General features: G+C 36.6%; 1 protein-coding gene across 2 annotated transcripts in view; it reads left to right on the top strand.

Annotated features, from left to right (window-relative positions):
- The window catches only part of PTBP3 (polypyrimidine tract binding protein 3), an 86,262-nt gene that overhangs the window by 46,239 nt on the left and 20,027 nt on the right, over nucleotides 1–19,996 (top strand). For both annotated transcript variants that reach the window (XM_052644482.1, XM_052644481.1), the window contains 3 exons: nucleotides 7,111–7,275; nucleotides 16,682–16,792; nucleotides 18,262–18,436. In XM_052644482.1, coding sequence (XP_052500442.1) covers nucleotides 7,111–7,275; nucleotides 16,682–16,792; nucleotides 18,262–18,436 — 451 coding nt within the window. The remainder of the gene's footprint in view (nucleotides 1–7,110; nucleotides 7,276–16,681; nucleotides 16,793–18,261; nucleotides 18,437–19,996) is intronic.

Genomic DNA, 19,996 nt, shown 5'->3' with positions numbered 1-19,996 from the left:
ATACTTTTTATTTTACTTTTTATTACTTTATCATTTTTAAATGACTGCATAATACTTGCTTCAAAAGGACAGCCATAATTTATCCAGTTTCTTGTTAATAGACATTGAGATTGTTTGCAATGTTATGCTTTTACAAATAGTACTGTAGTAGCATTCTTATATAGGAGAAGGCAATGGCACCCCACTCCAGTACTCTTGCCTGGAAAATCCATGGACAGAGGAGCCTGGTAGGCTGCAGTCCATGGGGTCGCTAAGAGTCGGGCATGACTGAGCGACTTCACTTTGACTTTTCACCTTCATGCATTGGAGAAGGAAATGGCAACACACTCCAGTGTTCTTGCCTGGAGAATCCCAGGGACGGGGGAGCCTGGTGGGCTGCCGCCTATGGGGTCGCACAGAGTCAGACACGACTAAAGCGACGCAGCAGCAGCATTCTTATATATCTTGGCACAGTTGCAGCATTATCTTATAGTTTTTGTTTCTGGCAACAGAATTGCTGGTACTTAGCCTGTGTATGTTTTATGTTTTGATACACATTGCAATATCGCTTTCTGTAAAGATTATTTGCTGATTCAGGGTGCCAGTGATAACATATGAGCAAGCAATTTTCCTGTCTATTTTTGTTAATACAATAGTTAACAAATTATATCTTATTGTTTTACTTACTTTTATGTAATAACTTGTGAAGTATTTATAGTGATTTCTGTTAATGCAGTTTCCCTCCCCATTTTTTCATTTGTGATAAAATATGTATATAATATGAAATTTACCATTTTAATCATTTTTAAGTGGCATTCTGTGGCATTCCCTGGTGGCTCAGACAGTAAAGAATTTGCCTGAAATGAAGGAGATTTGATTCACTCTCTGGGTCGGGAAGATACTCTGGAGAAGCAAATGGCTACCCACTCCAGTAATCTTGCCAGGAGAATATGGAGAGAGGAGCCTGGTGGGCTACAGTCTGTGGGGTTGCAAAGAGTCAGAAATTACTAAGCGAGTGAATAACACTTCAGTGGCATTAAATACACTCACATTGCCCAACCTGTCACCACCATCCATCTCTAGGACTTTTTCCTCTTCCCAGACTGAAACTCTGTACCCTTTAAATACTGACTCCTCGTTTCCCCCTACCCCCACTGGCAGCTGCCATTCTGTTTTCTGTCTCTGAATTTTGTTTGCTAATTCAGTTTTAAAATTATTTTTATGTAAGAGTCAAGTCTCTTAAGTTGTGTTGTGATCTCTGACATGGGTACCATACTCATAAAAACCCAGTATAGCAAGATTAAAAAGTTTTTTTCTGCCTATATTTTCTGATACGTCAATGTTTTGGTTGTCTTTATTTTAGTGTCTAAATCTTTGTTGAGACTGTTTTGTGGATGGAGAGGGAGGCTAGGGTCTTTCACTTACTCCCACTGACCAGTTTCTCTTTTGTTGTGGTTGAGGAACCCATTTATTATCCATTCACGTAAAACTTGTCCTTAGTCATGTTCTCCTTTTCTGTACACAGGCTTTGCTTACTTACAACATGGATAAACATACTTGTTAGACATGACTGCACATTTTGCTCGCGTGACCTCCATCTACCCTCGTGTGTGCTGCTCACGCGGTATGCAGTCTATGTCTAATCTGGATTACCTTTTGGATTCTGTTCTGTTCCATTCCTATTTCAGTGTCCCTGTGGCTTAATCTACTGTAGGGCAAGGCTCAATTCTTCCCCTCTCTTTTTAGAAATTAAATGTATAATACGTTTTGTTTATTTCTCAGGCTATATTAGAATTATTTTGATAACTCCTGTCCCCACCAAAACACAGTTGAATTGGTTTGATTTTATAGATTAATATAGAGATAATAACATATCTATATTGCTAACTAATCCTTTTGAGGAGGAAGTTATATTTTATTTCCTATCTCTCAGTAGAATTTTCAGTTCTCCTTTGTATAAGTCATGCAGTTTTGTCATTAGTGTGATTCCTAATTATGTTTAAGTCTTGAAGAAGAAACAGACAAGTTAATAAAACTCTTAAAGACTGGATTATTCTAAAGGGAAACAGTGAGAAATCCCAGTTGCTTGGCAACCAAAGCCAGCCCAAATGACCTAGTTTATTCTTAGATAGCCTTGATTTCTTCCTAGTACCCTTGCCATTTTGTTACTTTTGTCCATTTTTTGCATTGACTTTTGATAAAATAATGGTTTTCTTTTATTCAGAGTCCTACACAAAAGCTGAAGTCAAAATTGAAGGTACCTGTTTACATACGTATTAATGAAAGGTACCAGATGTTCTTTTATTCTTACAGCCCTCAGAAGCTGATAAATTACTGTTTCATTCTCTTTTCTTCTCTGAAGAGCAAGATATCCCAAAACATACTTATGGACATACTTGGCAGAGGGTCAGGTGAATATCAACTATTTCCCTCCCTTGCTTTAAACTAAAATTAGAGCTAAAAGTTTTAGATGGTATTTTTGAGGTGCAGCATTTGAGAAATGGTTGTATTAGTAGCAGTCATTTTTGTATAGACAGTTTTTCTTGATCTTATAGGTATAAATTTATAAATTTGCAAAATGATGACCATGGAAAATTTTTTCCTTAAAATATTTCCCCCAGAATCATCAAACTGAACATTTAAAGATCTGTGAATTTTGTTGTATATTCATTTCTATCTCAACTTTAGAAATACCTTCTTTATATTTTCTAGGCATATTTAAATTTTACATGAAGTATATATACGTTCCCAACCTCAATAAGTATTTGTTGGTTTTTCCTTCACAATACTGCTATTTCCTGTACTACTAATTAATGTAACCATTCCAGACAGTTTGTGGCTGAAACATTGAAAAATTATCTCCCATAATAAAAATTCTGCTGCCTCGTAATGTTTAGCAGCAGATACACAGAAAATACGTCTTCTGTGTACCTGAACTATCTCTTCATATTAAGAAGACATTTCTTTTTCCTCCCCCTCACTTTTCTTTTGTCCTCAGTGAAGCGTGTCCCTCTAACTTTTCATTTTCTTCCTTAAATATTTTTGCGTAATTGAAAATTGAAACTAGAGTTACTTATTAAGCAAATCTTTCTCAGATTTTTATTGTCAGAAAATTTTTTTTTGCATGCCTGCAATGCGGAGACTTTTGTACTCAGTGCTCTGTGAAGTACTCACGTGGAGTATGTTGACAACTGTAGAGTGATTAGGACAGTGCTCTGTGAAGTACTCACGTGGAGTATGTTGACAACTGTAGAGTGATTAAGACAGTGTATACCGTATCTTCTCATATTTCTCCAGTGTGAGATCTTTTATGCCAAAGAAGGAGTGAAGGAAGAGAAACTGCAACAATAGCAACAATAACTGTAATATAGCAGTAGTGAGCATATATATAGAATTATTTAATAAAAAGAATTGATTGAATGATTGGTAGATAAGGAAGTAGAGTCAGTGAGGTTGGGAATTCCCTGGTGGTTCAGTGCTTAGGACTCCACACTTAGTACTAAGATCCCACAAGCCACCCAGTGTGGCCAAAAAAAAAAAATGTCAGTGAGGTTACATTTACTTTCAGTTATTCAGGCTTAGTTTTGATAGGATGATTAAATCTTGAATAATGGTTCCTTTCCTGATGTGAGAGAAAAAGGAACCATTATTCCACTGAGAGCCTCACTGTGTTGATGTTTGTTCCTAACCATTCTAAAGTTGTGAGTAACTGCTAGCTTGTTCAGTAGGTTTAATATGGTAACTGCTCGCTTGTTCTTTAGTCACTGAGTCATGTCCGACTCTGTTGTTATTCTGTGGACTGTAGCCTGCCACACTCCTCCGTCCATGGCATTCCCCAGGCAAGAATATTGGAGTGTATTGCCATGCTCTCCTCCGGGGATCTTCCCTGCCCAGGGATTGAACCCAAATCTCCTGCACTGGTATGTGAATTCTTTACCACTGAGCCACCTGGGAAGCCCTCAGCTGCTAGCTAAATGTGAATAAATTTAAATAAAAAAAATAAAAAATTCAGTTCCTCAGTTGCACTAGGTACATTTCAAGTGCTCACTAGCCACCAGTGACTAGTATCCAATATACTGTAGATGTCGAATATTTTCATTATCACAGGAAATTCTATTGAACAATACTGTCTTCCATGTCTCTGCTTAACCTTTCGTGTGAGTGAGTGTGTGTGTGTGTGCGCGAGCACTTGATACAGATATAATAACTACTTTAATGTTCTTGTTTGCTAATTCTAATCCCTGTGTTAATTGAGTCTTTTTTGAATGACCTCCAAACCTCATCATTGCCTATTTAAAGGCTTACTGTGGGACTGTGAGCCAATTTTCAAATTTAAAAGCAGTACAACCCTGTTTTCCAAATAAAATTTTCCTGGGGAGCCCAGTATAAAATAGGTAAACTGCTACGTGTGAAGCAGAATTGGGGTGCTCAGTATCACACACTTGATTTTACAGGCGCATATGTATTTAATGATATAAAATATTCAAATTATTCATATATTGTTCTCAGAGATGATTTGGAAACTGAACATTTGGCAGTTTGAGTATTACTTGATACGTAAAAGTCTTTGTATGGCAGAAAATGTTAAACGGTTTAAAAGGAGTTGTATATAAGTACAAAAGTGGAAGTTGTTCAGTTATTAAGCATACAGAAAAGACTGCCACTTTTCAGAAAGACATTTATTTTAATGTTATTTTTCATAACAAAATGTTAAAAAGCTACTCATCCCACTTTTGAAAGGTGGTATAATAAATAGTAAACTAAAATTAAAGTCATAAAAAAAATGTTAATATAAAATAACAAAGAACTGTGACACAATACTGTGGTCTTTAAAATTGCAAGTGAATACAAGATATAGAAATGAAAGAATCTGCATTAAAGTGGTGGGATGTTTTTTCATTTTTTCGGCACAAACATTTTATTCATTATCACTATTGTTAGGAAATTTGTAAGTACAGAACACAAGATTGATTAAACTTACATTTAATTTCACTAATTATTAGCTTAATTATTAACCATGCTTTTTTTCTCTTCAGTTCCCCCTTTTCACCTGAATAATTGTTTTAAATTTTGAGACAGTCACAAAATTTTTAAAAAGAGTCGTAAATACAATACGAAGAAGTTCTGATTACTTGAGGCGTTTGGGAAAAAACTATTAATCTGGCGTATCTTTGTTGGCCAAAGTTTCAGTGTGCATTTCCTTCAAAGAAGGATATTCTTTTACAAACCAGAATGCACTGGTCAAAATCAGGAAGTTAACACTGATGTATTACTTCCCTCCAACCCTTAGCCCCCATTCAAGTTTTGCCAGTTGTCCCAGTGATGTTTGTTCTAGCAGAATAAGCATTATTCAGAGTCGCGTGTTCCATTTAGAAATCATATCTGCTAGTCTCCCTTTGTCTCAAACAGTAAGTTCTTTTTTTTTTTAACTTTCATAACCTTGATACTTTTGAAAATTATGGGCTACTCATCTACTAGGCTATCCCTCATTTTGAGTTTGACTGATGTTTCCTGTGATAAGATTCAGTGTATGCACCTTTGACAGGAACATCACAGAAGTAATGCTCTTTTTCTCTCATTGCATCGTATCAGGTGGCACGTAATTTCAATTTGCTGCATTGCTGATGGTGTGCTCTTTGATCACTTGATTTGACTGCTCTTTGCCTGGCTTCTCTAGTGTAAAGTTATGACTTACAAAGGAGGAAAGAAGAGTATTTGAGGGGAGGTACTTTAGCAGTGTAAATAGACTGTTCCTTATCAACTGTCAATTTTTATCAGCCTGTGGACTTGCAGGTTTCCTGTTTTATTTGATGGGTTTTCATTTGTTACAGTCACTATTTTGGTTCTCAAATAATGCCAGTGGGAGCCCCTTTCAAGCTGTCTTCTGTGTCCTTTTGGCTTGCTTCTGTTGCTCTTTGAAAACTGTTTTGCATTCCGGTACAAAACAACAACAAGAAAACCCCACAAAACTGGAAATGTTGTACACTCATCTTGTGCTTTCCTGCTCCAGTTTTAGAACTAGACATTTTTTAGAGCACCCGGTTCCTTTTAATAGAGCATCATATTTAGAAACTTTTCTGCCTTCCTTTTCTTTGATTCTCACACCTCATACCAGGCTGCCCCCCCCCCCCCCTTTGAATTCCTTACTCCATTCAGGCCCCATGGACTGACCTCCCTACTCGAATTATCTTTACTACATTGGCTACCTATTCCCTGTGGCTGCTTTTGTTAGTTGCTAAGTAGTGTCCAACTCTTTTGTGACCCCATAGACTGTGGCCCGCCAGACTCCTCTGTCCATGGGATTTCCCAGGCAAGAATACTGGAGGAGTGGGTAGCTAGTCTCTTCTCCAGAGGATCTTCCCGACCCAGGGATCAAACCCGCATCTCCTGTATTGCAGGTGGATTCTTCAACAGTGAGCCACCAGGGAAGCCCCCAATTCTCTGTGGCCCTCTTCTTGACTCTCCCTGGGCTCTGATAATCCTGGCTAGGCTGCTCTCCTCTGGATATCTTTCTTACCCTTCTTATGCTCCCCAGGTTCTGACAGCTGGCAGTGAGCCTCCCAGTCACAGATGCCTTACTTACCTTGTTTGGGCTCAGGTTCCCCTTGCCAGGCACATGGATACCTTCCTCTTTTCGCTCAGGCTCTGATGCTCCATGCCAGGATGCCCTCCCTGCCCGACTCTGAAACACTACGGCTCCTCCTTGTTTATGCCTATCATATGCCACCCAGAGGTTTTAGAACTCAGTTGTTCAGAGAGGAAAAAAGAAGAGGGATTTGAGTGATTTTTTTAAAGTGGTCTTTAATGTTACTTTCACATTGCTTTCTTCCCTTTTGTCATTAAAAAATGAGGATATGAAAGATATATACAAGTTTTCTTCTTTTTTGGTTGTATTTTTTTCATTTATTCAAGTAAATTTAAGCAATTTTATTAAATATTGTGTCACTGTGATAAGAAAACAAGACTTTTGATTTTTGACTGATTACAGTATTAGGATATATGCATCCAGAGAAAGTTTAACAGATATGTATATTTTTATTTAACCATAGTACTTCATATTAATGTACATCAACTAAGGATTATATAATGTGTCTGTGTAACCACAAGTTCTCATTTTGGATTGTTATATAGAGAGCCCAAGCTGCACTGCAGGCTGTCAGTGCGGTCCAGTCAGGAAGTCTGGCCCTTCCTGGAGCGCCTACCAATGAAGGCACAATCCTCCCTGGGCAGAGCCCTGTGCTCCGAATAATTATTGAAAACCTCTTTTATCCTGTTACCCTGGAAGTTCTTCATCAGGTAAGGAGGAACATGCTTATGAAAGCAGGGTCAATTATGACCTCTGTAACTTTTAATGTTTTCTGTCTTTAGTTTTTCAGGTTGTTGATTCTGGTTAATGTATTTACTTATATAATAAAAGTCCTGTTTCATGCAAGGAATAGTGTCAGTTAGAGATAGTTTTTGAAAGCCTCCTTTTTCTAACCTAAATAACTTGATTTAAAAAGGAATGTAAGAATTCTGTGTTTTTATACCTAAGCATGAAAATGAACAAAGCATAGACTCCTGTTAAAAAAAAAAAATTGGTACTAGTTATTCCTGAGAAAGTAACATCAATATAGAAAACAACAAATTTATTTCTATAGATTTCTCCATACATTTGAGCACTTTTATTTTAAAACTTTAAAAGGAAGATATGAGTAACTTCACATGCAATATGGAAGTATCAAGTTAAATACTGATTCTCAACATAACTTTCATAGACTATCCATTACTATGTCTAAACTGTCTTGATAAGAGGCAGTGTACCACATCATGGCCTACTATGAAGAGACGGAATTTAAGAATTGCAAGATCTGTCATCTAGTTATTACATAATTTTGTAGTGAATAAAACTAAATCTCCAATAATTGATAAGTATTGTAAAGAATAATTGAAGAACCAGTCAGAATTCAAGCTTCCTGATGTCATCTCCAGTATCCATTTCATTATACTTAACAACCTATATATAAAAATTATTTTAAAGCACTGAAACATTATATGCTTATTTTCATATTTATATCTCAATATATATAATATTAAACAGTATAACCCTAGGCCAATTTAGAATCATTTTAACTGTTTTCTAAACCTTTGGGTTTGTACTACTGAATGAAGAGTCATGGGGGGTCGTATGTGTGCACTTATATCTAAGAATTGAAATGTATCCTCTCCTGTTCTCACATTTTACAAATAAGGAAAGTGGGGACCTTAGAAGTTGTTACTTTCCCCGCAGTCATTGTACCAACTGGTGATAAGAGCTCAGATATATTTCCTAATATGATTCATGTTGGGCTTCCCTGATGGCTCAGACAGTAAAGAATCCACGTGCAATGCAGGAGACCTGGGTTTGATTCCTGGGTTGGGAAGATCGCTGAAGGAGGACATGGCAACCCACTTCAGTATTCTTGCCTGGAGAATCCCCATAGACAGAGGAGCCTGGTGGGCTACAGTCCATGGGGTTGCAAAGAATTGGACATGACTGAATGACTACGCACAGCACATGGTTCACATGCTATGCATGTAAATACCAAAATATACCATTTATTATGCCTACTCTATTCCCTATAATAGTTTCCTGAGTACCGTGTTCTAAATACGTACGTTTGTGAAGCATGTCCTGTGGAGGGCTTTAGCAGTGGTATTCATAGCCACTGTTGTTTCCTAAAAGGGTTCAGCAGTTACTTTGATTGGCTTCTTTGTCCTGATGGATTTTCACTTCTTCTGTTCATCCCCCCAAGTAGCATCGAGCTCTCTGTGATCCATCAGCATTTTCTGTTTGCTTTTGCTCCTGTAGCACTGTAGCTGCTGCTGCTAACTTCTGTTGCTTCTCAAAAGATGTTACTGCACCTGTGGCTCAACATTGCTATCAGTCAGCAGTGCACTTAGCCCAGGTTGTGTGGTCCTGTTTTGTTATTCCATTTGTCACTTCGCTGAGACCAGTAACAAACCTTGTTTCTTTCTCTAAAGATCATGGGTCCTTCAAGTGAAGAGAAGTATTTCTGAGTCTTCAATGGTAACCATTGGGATAGGACTCTCAGCCCTTTAGTAATAGCAGTCTCTTGTTGAATCCTACTTCACAGTACTGTTGCAAAAAGCAAAATTCCTTACCAGGGCCCTTAATGCCCCCATATCAGACCTCTCACTGTCTCTGTAACCTCACTTCCTGACTGTTCTGCTTATTTAGCACCCCGGCTTTTCTGGCTCTTTGACCCTCTTCCTCTTACCCTTCATATTTCTGTCTTAGTCCATTTCTGTCTTCTATTTCTTGGGCCTAGCCACTTAGCTGAATCTACATCATTCCATTTTCAGCTCAAATTCACCTCCGAGTGTCTTTCTCTAATTACATTAACTAAGCCCTAACCCTCGGCACTCTTTTCCATTAACCGATTTAAGTATAGTATAGCAAAGTAGTAAAGGGTACAGTTTCTGGAGCTGGTTTGAACCCTAGCTCCACCACTTACTACCTCTATAACCTGGGGCAAGAAACTTGCTGCTTCTGTGTCTTTTTCTTATTATATCATGGGGATGAAGATGGTATCTCTTTTACACATTTGTTATGAGGATTTCATGGGTTGATGCATTTGAAGCACTTAGAGCAGTGCCTGTTACATACTAAGCTCTCAAGAAGTGTTCACTGTACTTAACAGATGCTAGTAAGAAGCTGTTGCTTTGTAAGAAACAGATCCTTGCTCTTGTGGCCTTCTGGGTAAGATGTAAGTAATAGCATGGAATGTGATAAATATTGTGATTGGGAAATACATGGAAGAGTAGAGTTGGTTGCACATGTTATAATTAGCAAATTTTTCTGTATTCTCTGCTGAAGAGTTGACATTAGCTAAACTGCTCTCTAACATCTATGGAAGCTAGTGTTTTTCCTTCAGCTCATGGTGGGGAATTAAGAGTGACTGAGATGGTAATAGTGCTACTTCAGATGAGAGAAGTTTCAGGTGACGGAAGTATTTACAATATGATGACATTTGAGCAGAAGCCTGAAGAATGTGAGGGTGTTAAATTATGTGTATATGTGGTAGAATAATGATCTAGTCAGAAAGAACAGCAAGTGCTAAGTCCCTAAAATGGAAGTGTGCTTAATGTACTCCAATATCAGAAAAAAGACTAATAAATTGGATATAAAAAAATACGAAAGCTATGACTGATAGGCTCAGAGAAGGGGTTAAGACCTGATGATGCAGAGCCTTTATAATCTTTACACTGAGTAAAATAGGAAGCCATGGAGGATTTTGAGTAGAAGAGTGAGATGACAGGCTGAATGTCTTAACAGAATCACTCTTGTTGCTATGTTAAGAATGAACTATAGGCATACGTGATGGAGAAAGAAACGGCAACCCACTCCAGTATTCTTGCCTGGAAAATTCCATGGACAGAGGAGCCTGGCGGGCTACAGTCCATGGGGTTGCAGAGTCAGACACGAGTAAGTGACTAACACACACACATAGGCATAAGTGAAAGCTCTGAGGATAGTCCAGATGAGAGTTGGTGGTCACCCAGGTGGGGACGTGGGCACTGGAAGTGGTGATTACATATGTATTTGGAACGATGTGCTGATGGGTTGAGTAGATGTGAGTTATGAAGAGAAAGAGAGTAACCATCAGTGCTTTCCAGATTGTGGATGTAAACTTCTGGTAAAGCAGAGCCATCTTATACTAGATCGTAAAGACTGAGGAGGGGAAAGATGTGGGGCAAGGGTGGGAGATAGGGGAGGAATCAAGAGTATATTTTCAACTTAAGTTGGAGATACCTGTTAGACATCCAATGGGAGATGTTGAAGAAACATTTGGGAAATAAGTCTGTATTGAGTGTAAGAATTCAGGACTGGAAAATTGGTGATCATTTGCATATGACTGGCACTTAAGGCTGCGGGATTGAATGGCATCACTTCGTATTTGTAGGTAAAGAAGGCATTCATCAAGTGATCCATTATGTAAACTCAGCCCTGCATTCTTCTTTGTCTACTAATGGAGTAAGGCAAAACAGTATTTTTTTGGAATCTATTACTTTGAAGTACCATCGTGTGTGGTGTTAGTTATGTCCAACAGAGGTCCAATAGATGAATCTCTTCAGGATGAAAGACAGATAAGTCCTTTTTGAATCGAAGTATAAAGATAAATAGCTTGCAAAAATCAATTATTATTGTATCAAATAAAAGAATCAACACTAGTAATATAAAATTCTAATTTAAAAAGTTACTTATTTCTTCTTTTTGACTGCTGGGTTTTCGTTGCTCTGTGGGCTTTTTTCTGGTTGTGGTGAGCAGGGACTGCTGTCTAATTGCAGCGCGTGGGTTTCTCATTGCAGTGGCTTCTCTTGCTGTGGAGTGCGGGCTCTGGGGCGTGTGGGCTGCAGTAGTTGCAGCCCTTGGGCTCACTCAGTAGCTGTGGTTCCCAGGCTCTAGGGCACAGCAAACAGACTTGGTTATTCACAGTGTGTGGGGTCTTCCTGGATCAGGGATCGAACCTGTGTCTCCTGCATTGGCAGGCAGAGTCTTTACACCACTGAGCCACCAGGGAAGCCTCCAAATTCTAATTTTTAAGTCCCCTTTTTGTTGCCTACAAAAACTATTGTAAACAAATTGTGGCTAATGTGCTTGCTATTTTTCTAGTATGAATAATGCTTTTTTCAAGTGAATACTAGTGAACAGTTTCAGTTTCTGGCAAGTTCTCATTATCACTCTTTATTAATCTTCCTCACCCTGAAGATTAATGTTACCAGAATCTGATCTCTTGTATTTTATTAGTCCCATTTTGAAGTCTGAAAAGATTAAAATGCGCAAGACATATCAAGAGTTGAGTCTCTGTGTATTTGTATTTATGACAGCAAAATATATATATTAGGGAAGTTGTCAAAGACCTTGTAATCAATAAAAATATATGTTGAACTTTCCTAAACAGTGATCTTTTGAGGCCAAATCTATTTAAAAATAAGTGTTTTGATAATTATAAAAAGTTGTTAAAAATCACACTTAAGGCATTGCTGAATTCCCTGATATTGGTGTTTGCTTACTTTAATATCAGATTGATCTTTGTAGCTCCTCAGTAAATACAATCCAGGGAGCTCTAGAGAGCATGGTTAGCCAGATGAGTACATTTGTATTCTCTTAGCACATTCAGATGAAAATTATACAGCCAAACACATCTGCCAGGGAGGATATGCTTCAGGCTGTTGTTCAAATTAAATGAGAGAAAGGGATCTAAACATTAACAAAATCTGAAGATTAAGTGGAAATTAATTAGGTCCTATAGCATAATATAGTATAAAAATGCCAAATTTTAGAGCAAGCTATATGTTCTTGTTACTTCGTTAACAAGATAATTTACAAAAGAAATGTTTATCATTTTAAAATTTGCATATTGCCATTATTCTTCAGTCAGGTCTCAGAGTATAATTTTTTTAATCAATTAATAATAAACTTTTACTCTGTGCCTTGTATGTGCCAGGAAGTTGTCGTCAGTGCTAACAAAATGACCAAGACAAGCAATGTACCTTCAAGGAACTTTCAGTCTAATTAAAGAAGACATATGTAGACAAATGTATAATACAATATAAGTAAAACAGCAAGATAAGTATTTGTATGAGGCCAAATGGGGATAAAAATATTTGGTAAAGAAAATGAACTCTATTGAGGTTTGGGCGAGGCTAAGAATTTTCTGGTGGCATTATTGCTGAGCTGAGTTTTGAAAGAGAATAAATGAAAATTTCCTAGGCATTATGTAAAGAGATACAGGAACAGGGAAAAAGCCACATGTATAGGCATAGAAGTCTGAAACCGCTTTGTGTATCTGGAGAACTACTGTAGTTGTTGATGTAAATAGTGTAAATAGTTGTTGATGTTAATAGTATAAAACGTGTAAATAAATAGTGGGAAATAGTGTCAGGAAATGAGGTTGGAGAGGTACACCAGGGAGAGATTGTGTACGTTATACCAGAGAGCTTGGATTTTGCTGTGTGGATAATGAGGAGATAGTGAGGAATTTTAAGCAGGGAAAAATGTAATCTGGCTTGTACCTGTGTGCAGTATGAAGGAGGGAAGTTAGGCAGTTAAATATATCTCCTTTTATATATATACACATAAGTATATGTGTGTGTGTTAAAATATATATGGATAACAAAAAAGAACCAAAATATTTAAGAAAAAAAGCTACTAGAACTACAAAAACACTATTTATTGTTGGAGACTTTAGTAATATCCCTCCAATACAGACTTAATGCATAAGTCTGTATTGAGACTGTAACCATAACACACACACATATGCATTTTACAGATATTTATCTATTTATCTGACTGTGTTGGCCCTTAGTTGCGGCGCGTGGAATATTCCATTGTGGTGCGTGGGCTCAGTGATTGCCGCACGCAGACTCTCTGGTTGTGGCACATGGGCTCCACAGCATATGGGATCTTATTAGTTTCCCGACCAGGGGAATATAGGGATCAAACCTTGCAGGGCAGTTTGTTAACCACTGGACCACAAGGAAAGTCCGTGGTACTATTTTATAAACTTTATTCTCTAGGATATGAGGGTGTATTGAGGAAGTACTTATTATAAGACCAAACCTTTCATTAAAAGAGCAAAACAAAAATTTCCTAGTGTTTTTCAAAATAGAGTTATATGAGGGATTAAGGTCTTAACATTTTGAACTCTGAAGTATGACCATAATGAAATTATATATTTTTTAAAACATCTTAAATTTCAATAGAGAGCCTTCAGACTACATCTTTAAGAATGCAATTTTCTAGTGACCCTTTCCAAGACAAATTAGTTTCACAAAGTAGTCTTGTTGATCTCCTATAAGAATTGTTTGACTCTATACAGTGGTATAAAGAATCCGCCTGCCAGTATAGAAGACAGGTTTGATCCCAGGGTCAAGTAGGTCCCCTGGAGAAGGAAAGGGCAACCCACTCCAGGATTCTTGCCTGGGAAATCCCATGGACAGAGGAACCTGGAAGGCTAGAGTCCATGGAGTCGTAAGAGTTGGACACAACTTAGTAACTAAACAACGACAGGGTTCCTCATAAAAGTGGAATCACTCATCATTTGCTGTTTTGAGACTGGCTTATTTCACATAACAGTGTCTTCAGGGTTCATCGGTATTGTGTGAGAATTTCCTTCCTTTTTAAAGCTGAATAATATTTCATTGTTTGTATACACCACGTTTTGTTCATTCATTCATCTGTGGATGGACACGAGTTGCCATTGAGCATCTTTTCTTGTGCTTGTTGCTATTTGATTGTCTTTGGAGAAGTGAAGTGTCTTTGGAAAAGTGAAGAGAAAGTCGCTCAGTTGTGTCCGACTCTTTGCAACCCCATGGACTGTCCATGGAATTCTCCAGGCCAAAATACTGGAGTGGGTAGCCTTTTCCTTCTCCAGGGGATCTTCCCAACTCTCCTGCATTGCAGAAGGATTCTTTACCAACTGAGCTATCAGGGAAGCCCTTTCTTTGGATAAAGTTCTTTTCAAATCCTTTGCCTGTTTTTTAAATTGGGTTTTTGTTGTTGCTGACTTGTAGAAATTCTTTTCATATTTCTGTATATTACCTCTTATCAGATAAATGATTTGCAAATATTGTCTTTCATTTTGTGGGTTGCCTTTTTTCAATCCTGTTGATAGTCTTTTGGTGAACATGAGTTTTAATTTTGATGTAGTTGAATTTTTCTATTTTTTCTTTTGTTGCCTGTCCTCTAGGATAGTTATTCTTGATCATTCATTCTGATAATAAAAAAGCAGGATATTTGCCTATTAAGGAAACACATACATAGTATGTAATGACAGCAAATTCTTACCAGCATAGGGAATACTTAGGTTTAAGAAGCAAGACACATTTCTGGCTTCTTAAAATCCAGATGTAAAATGAGACATCAGAGGAAAGCATAATGCATTGTAGGAACCCTGGCCGTGAACTGTGCTGGGGAAGTAGAACAAGTGTTGTAAGAGCATTGGTAACCAGGGGTCTGTCAGGAAACCTTCCCCTCATTCTGTTAATTCCTTCTCCAAAGACTCTTCAGAGAGGCCTTCCTTGAGCACCCTTGCACCTTCCCAACTTGCATCACGCTCATCCCTTTCCCTTTTATTTTTAAAACAAAACACTTTTGTATGACCAGGTATTGTTGTTTATTTGCTTATTTATTGTCTTGTCTTTGCTTGCAAGAGCAGAGACTCCTTTCTTCCTTCCTTATGATTTTCTAGGTGTTTTTTCCTGTTACTGGTTTCTTATTTAAATCTATAATTGAGAATATACATTGTATGATTTTTATTATTTTAAATTTAAGTGTGCTTTATGGCTCAGAATATGTCTGTCTTGGTGTTCATGTGTATTCTGCTATTATTGGATATATTATTCTATAAATGTTAATTAGATCCAACCCCTCTCCCCTTTGGTATCCATACGTTTGTTCACCGTCTCAATACAGACTTATCCATAAGTCTGCATTGGAGGGATATTATGAAAGTCTCCAACAATAGTGTTGTTGTAGTTCTAAGAGCTTTTTTTCTTAAGTATTTTGGTTCTTTTTTGTTACGCACATACATTTTAAAGATTGTTCTGTCTTCGTAGATAAATGACTCCCATTATCTTATATAGCATCCCTCATTATCCCTGATAATTTTTCTTCAGAGGTCAGCCTTGTAGGAAATGAATATAGCTCTGCCAGCTTTTCTTAAAAATTAGTGTTAGCATGGCATATCTTTCTCTCTCTTTAGCTTAAGTCGTTATATTTAAAGTGGATTTTTCTCGAATAACCTAGAGTTGGGTCTTGCATGTGCGTTTTAAAAAGCCCACTCTAACAGTTCGGTATTTTAATTAGCGTATTTAGAACACTGGCATTTAAAGTGGCTTTTTTATATATCTGCCAAGATATATCTGGACATGTATCTGCCAACTTGATAACTGTTTTCCTACTTAACTCCGCTTGTTTGTGGTTTCCTCCCCCGTTCTCTTTCTGCCTTTTCTAGTTTTTCTCCTGTTTCACATTTTGTTTTATTAGAATTCTTTAGAGCATTTTTAGTTCACAGAATACTTTGAGCAGAATATATATACCTCCTTACCCCCACAGACACACAGTTTCCCCTATTATCAAGATCTTGCATTAGTATGGTACTGTTGTGTAAAATTGATGAACCACTGCTGAGATTCTTGTTTCTACTTTGTTCACTCCTGACTTTTTTCAGAGCTTACAACAATTCTCTATGGCTATTTGATGAGTTAATAGAGCATTGGACATTTTGTTCTTCATTTTGTTGAATATTTTGTAGTTTTACTTTCTATAAAAATTTCAGGAAGTAGATGCTGATTCTCAGGCTGAAATAGTTGATCTGTGTGACTCTTCCATTTCCAGGTATATGCTTTGCAACACCGTTATCTCATAGCACTAATTAATTCCTGTTGTAACCTTCTGTTTCAGTACTGTGCCAATTATGACAAGTTATAAAATAGGTTAAATAGTTCCTATTGTATGTCAGACACTGTTTTAAGCCATGTATGGGTGTTAGAACATGAACATCTTAAGCTTGATTTAAGTAATTTTGGTACCAGTAGTTTTAATAAAGGATATAATTTTCATTTAAAACTGAGATTTATGAATCAAGTTGTATTTATAAAGATAAGTTAGCTAAATTTTTCCCTTAAATTTAACCTAATGTGAACTTTTTTCCAGATATTTTCTAAATTTGGCACAGTCTTAAAGATTATCACCTTTACAAAGAATAATCAGTTTCAAGCCTTGCTTCAGTATGCTGACCCGTTGAATGCACATTATGCCAAAATGGTAATTATGATCTTTGTTTCATTTTTCACTTGTTACTATAGTCACTTTAGTGATACCAAAGAAAGTCATCATGTCTTCTCCTGTGCTGTAGTTTACTATGTTTTTTTTTTTTAAAAATTGTAATAAAATATACAAACTAATTTATCCTTTTTAGATGTACTGTTCCTTTTGCTCTTTTTATAGTCTAAAAGCTACTCCTTTCTTCATATGAAATGGTTTCAAATCCCTTATCATTTCTTATATTTCTGGGACTCATTTCTGTTTGTCATATTTGAAGTCTACTAGAGTTGCACAAAGTACTCCTGATATAATCTAACTAATAGAATAGAATTATCTTTGCCCTGGTGCCCTCATTTACTTCTATTAAGTGAGCCAAAGATTGATTGATTTTTATATTTTTGCAACCATATTCAGTGTTGAATCTCATTGAGCTCTAAATTGATAGACGTTAAATCTTAGGAAATATGCTGCTTTCAATTCATACTGTCTTCTTTTTAGCACACAAGTGCTTGACTTTTGACAAGATATAAAACTTCACATTCAGTTTAGTTGTGTTTGATCCATCTCCTATTGAGATCTATCCCTAACTCTAATTCTGTCTTGTATCAGTATCTGAATCACTTCTAATTTTTTCACGAAGATAGAGACTGAGGCGGACAGCACCTTGTGTATCACATAGTGAGCTCTTGACTGGGAATGACATTGATATTTGCTGTGTCTCTGCCTGCATGCATTGTTCTGTACCTTTACAATGGCATACTCATCAGTAACTGTTAGGATAAGTAAGCGTTTTTTAGTACATTTGTTTTTTGTTTTATTTTTTGTGTTTTAGTTTCTGGAATCTATTTTTTGTAAATTCAAGTGTTTGTGGAAGTCATTAGTAGCTATAAATATCCCTTCGGAAGATCTTTATCATTATGAAAGAAGAGATTGCTAATTTTTGATCTTGTATCTGCTCTGACTTAAAACTTCCCTCAATCTTGTTACTCAAAGAAAATAAATTTACAACAACAAAAAAAAGTGGTTGATACTGTTCCACATATTGTGGTTCTGACAAGTACCATTTACAAAGACTTTATATCATCTTAACCTATATAAACTACACTAATACGAATTAAGATGAAATGTTAAATTTAAATATATTTAAACATTTTAAAATAATCATAATTAGTACAGTGTACAATAATGTGTTATAGGTTTTCAAGCTTATACATTTCTCCTCTTCCACTTATCTTACCATAGATAAAATAAGAGATTATCACTTTACAGAAGAAAAAACTGAGAAATAGAGTTATCGTTTTCTCTCTTAGGCTCACACAGTTAGTGATAAAGGTAAAAGGAAAAACAGTTCTTTGGCTTTTAGTTTAGTCCTCTCTACTTTACGCCCGATTGCCACTTTTTGTCAAAGTAGAGGCTACTTGATTTATTGTTGTCTTGCAAAACATCAGTCCCTTTCTTACGTGCTTTAGGCTCTGGATGGCCAGAATATCTATAATGCATGCTGCACTCTGCGTATTGACTTCTCCAAGCTCACCAGCCTTAATGTGAAATATAATAATGACAAAAGCAGAGACTTCACTCGCTTAGACCTTCCCACTGGTGATGGCCAGCCATCCCTTGAACCCCCTATGGCTGCTGCTTTTGGTGAGTAGTTCTGTTTTGGGTCATAGAACAAGCTTTCTGAAGTTAAAAGTTTGATTTGTTAATCCATATATGTCAGCTGATTTCTTCTTGGATTCTTTCAGGATTTCTAGAGAAAAGGGAGACTCATGGAACAAAAATGTGTTCATTAACTGAATCTTAATATTAGTAGATTCTATTAGTTGTCAAAAACAAGTGGATACCTAAAATTGAATTTATTTTCTAACATTAATTAAAGAATATTGCTCATTCTTTATAAACCATACAACCATTTGTCTGGATTTAATAGTCATATATTACTATTGGTTTAAACAAGTTGATTTATAGCCAGCAGAATATTCACATAAGTGCTCTTGAGAGAAATACTTCTCCTTTTTAAAGTAGTGATATTTTACAACAAGGGCCTGAATTGGTAGTATGTTCTTTCTTTATTCAAAGAAGAGGATTTTGTTTTTTAAACATCAGAACTTTTCGTTATTACCCTAAGTTTGTGTGAAATTGCATTTTTGCACTAATAAAAATACAATCTTCTGCATTATTCATGCTAATGTTGCTTTGAAGAGCTTCCTTCTTTTGTTTAAGATCAGGTCTCAGTAATCTAAACTTTTGAAGTAAACCTTTATGTAAAAGGAAAAGTAGTGAATAGCCTAGTTGAATATATCACTAGATTAATGTACTTTTTGGCTTTGCAGCACTCAAATGTGGTTTATTATTTAGATAAGGTATTAAATTTTATTACCCTTCGTGATTGATTTTTCTTTCCCAGATGACACCATAAAATACTAACTCAGACTTTCAGTGGTATTTAGTTTATCTTCATTTTACAGGTGAGAAAAAAGAATCCTTAGCCAAATAGTTGTCCAGATTTTCTAGAAAACAGTAAATTTAAAATAAAAGCTTCTTATTATTTATAACTGGAAAAAGTCAAATGGATTGTTCAGTTTGTGTCCCTGAATTGTTAAAGTTTCTGTTTTAGTCTAACCAAGTTTTTGTGTTTTATACATTTGGCCTTCCATATCTACAGGTTTGGCATCTGTGGATTCAACAAACCACAGATCAAAAATACTTAGAGAAGAAAAAAGTTTCATAAAGTTCCAAAAAGCAAAACTTGAATTTGCCTTGTACCAGCAACTATTTACATAGCATTACATTGTCTTTACCGTGGCTCAGACGGTAAAGCGTCTGTCTACAGTGTGGGAGACCTGGGTTCCATCCCTGGGTTGGGAAGATCCTCTGGAGAAGGAAATGGCAATCCACTCCAGTACTATTGCCTGGAAAATCTCATGGATAGAGGAGCCTGGTAGGCTACAGTCCATGGGGTCACAAAGAGTCGGACACGACTGAGCGACTTCACTTTCCTTTCCTTTCCTTTACAACATATTAGGTATTATAAGCAATTTAGAGATGATTTCAAGTATACAGGAGGTGTGCAGAGATCATATGTACATACTGTGCCGTTTTATAAAGGGACTTGAGCATCCTTGGATTTTGATGGTATCTATAGGGTTGGGAGTTGGGAGTGTCCTGGAACCAATCCCTTGTAGATACTGAAGGGGGCTGTAT

Source organism: Budorcas taxicolor, chromosome 8 (genome assembly GCF_023091745.1).
Source record: "Budorcas taxicolor isolate Tak-1 chromosome 8, Takin1.1, whole genome shotgun sequence".
NCBI classification, from domain to species: Eukaryota; Metazoa; Chordata; class Mammalia; order Artiodactyla; family Bovidae; genus Budorcas; species Budorcas taxicolor.
The sequence above is the reverse complement of the archived record's forward strand: the minus strand, read 5'-3'. Positions and strand labels throughout refer to the sequence as shown.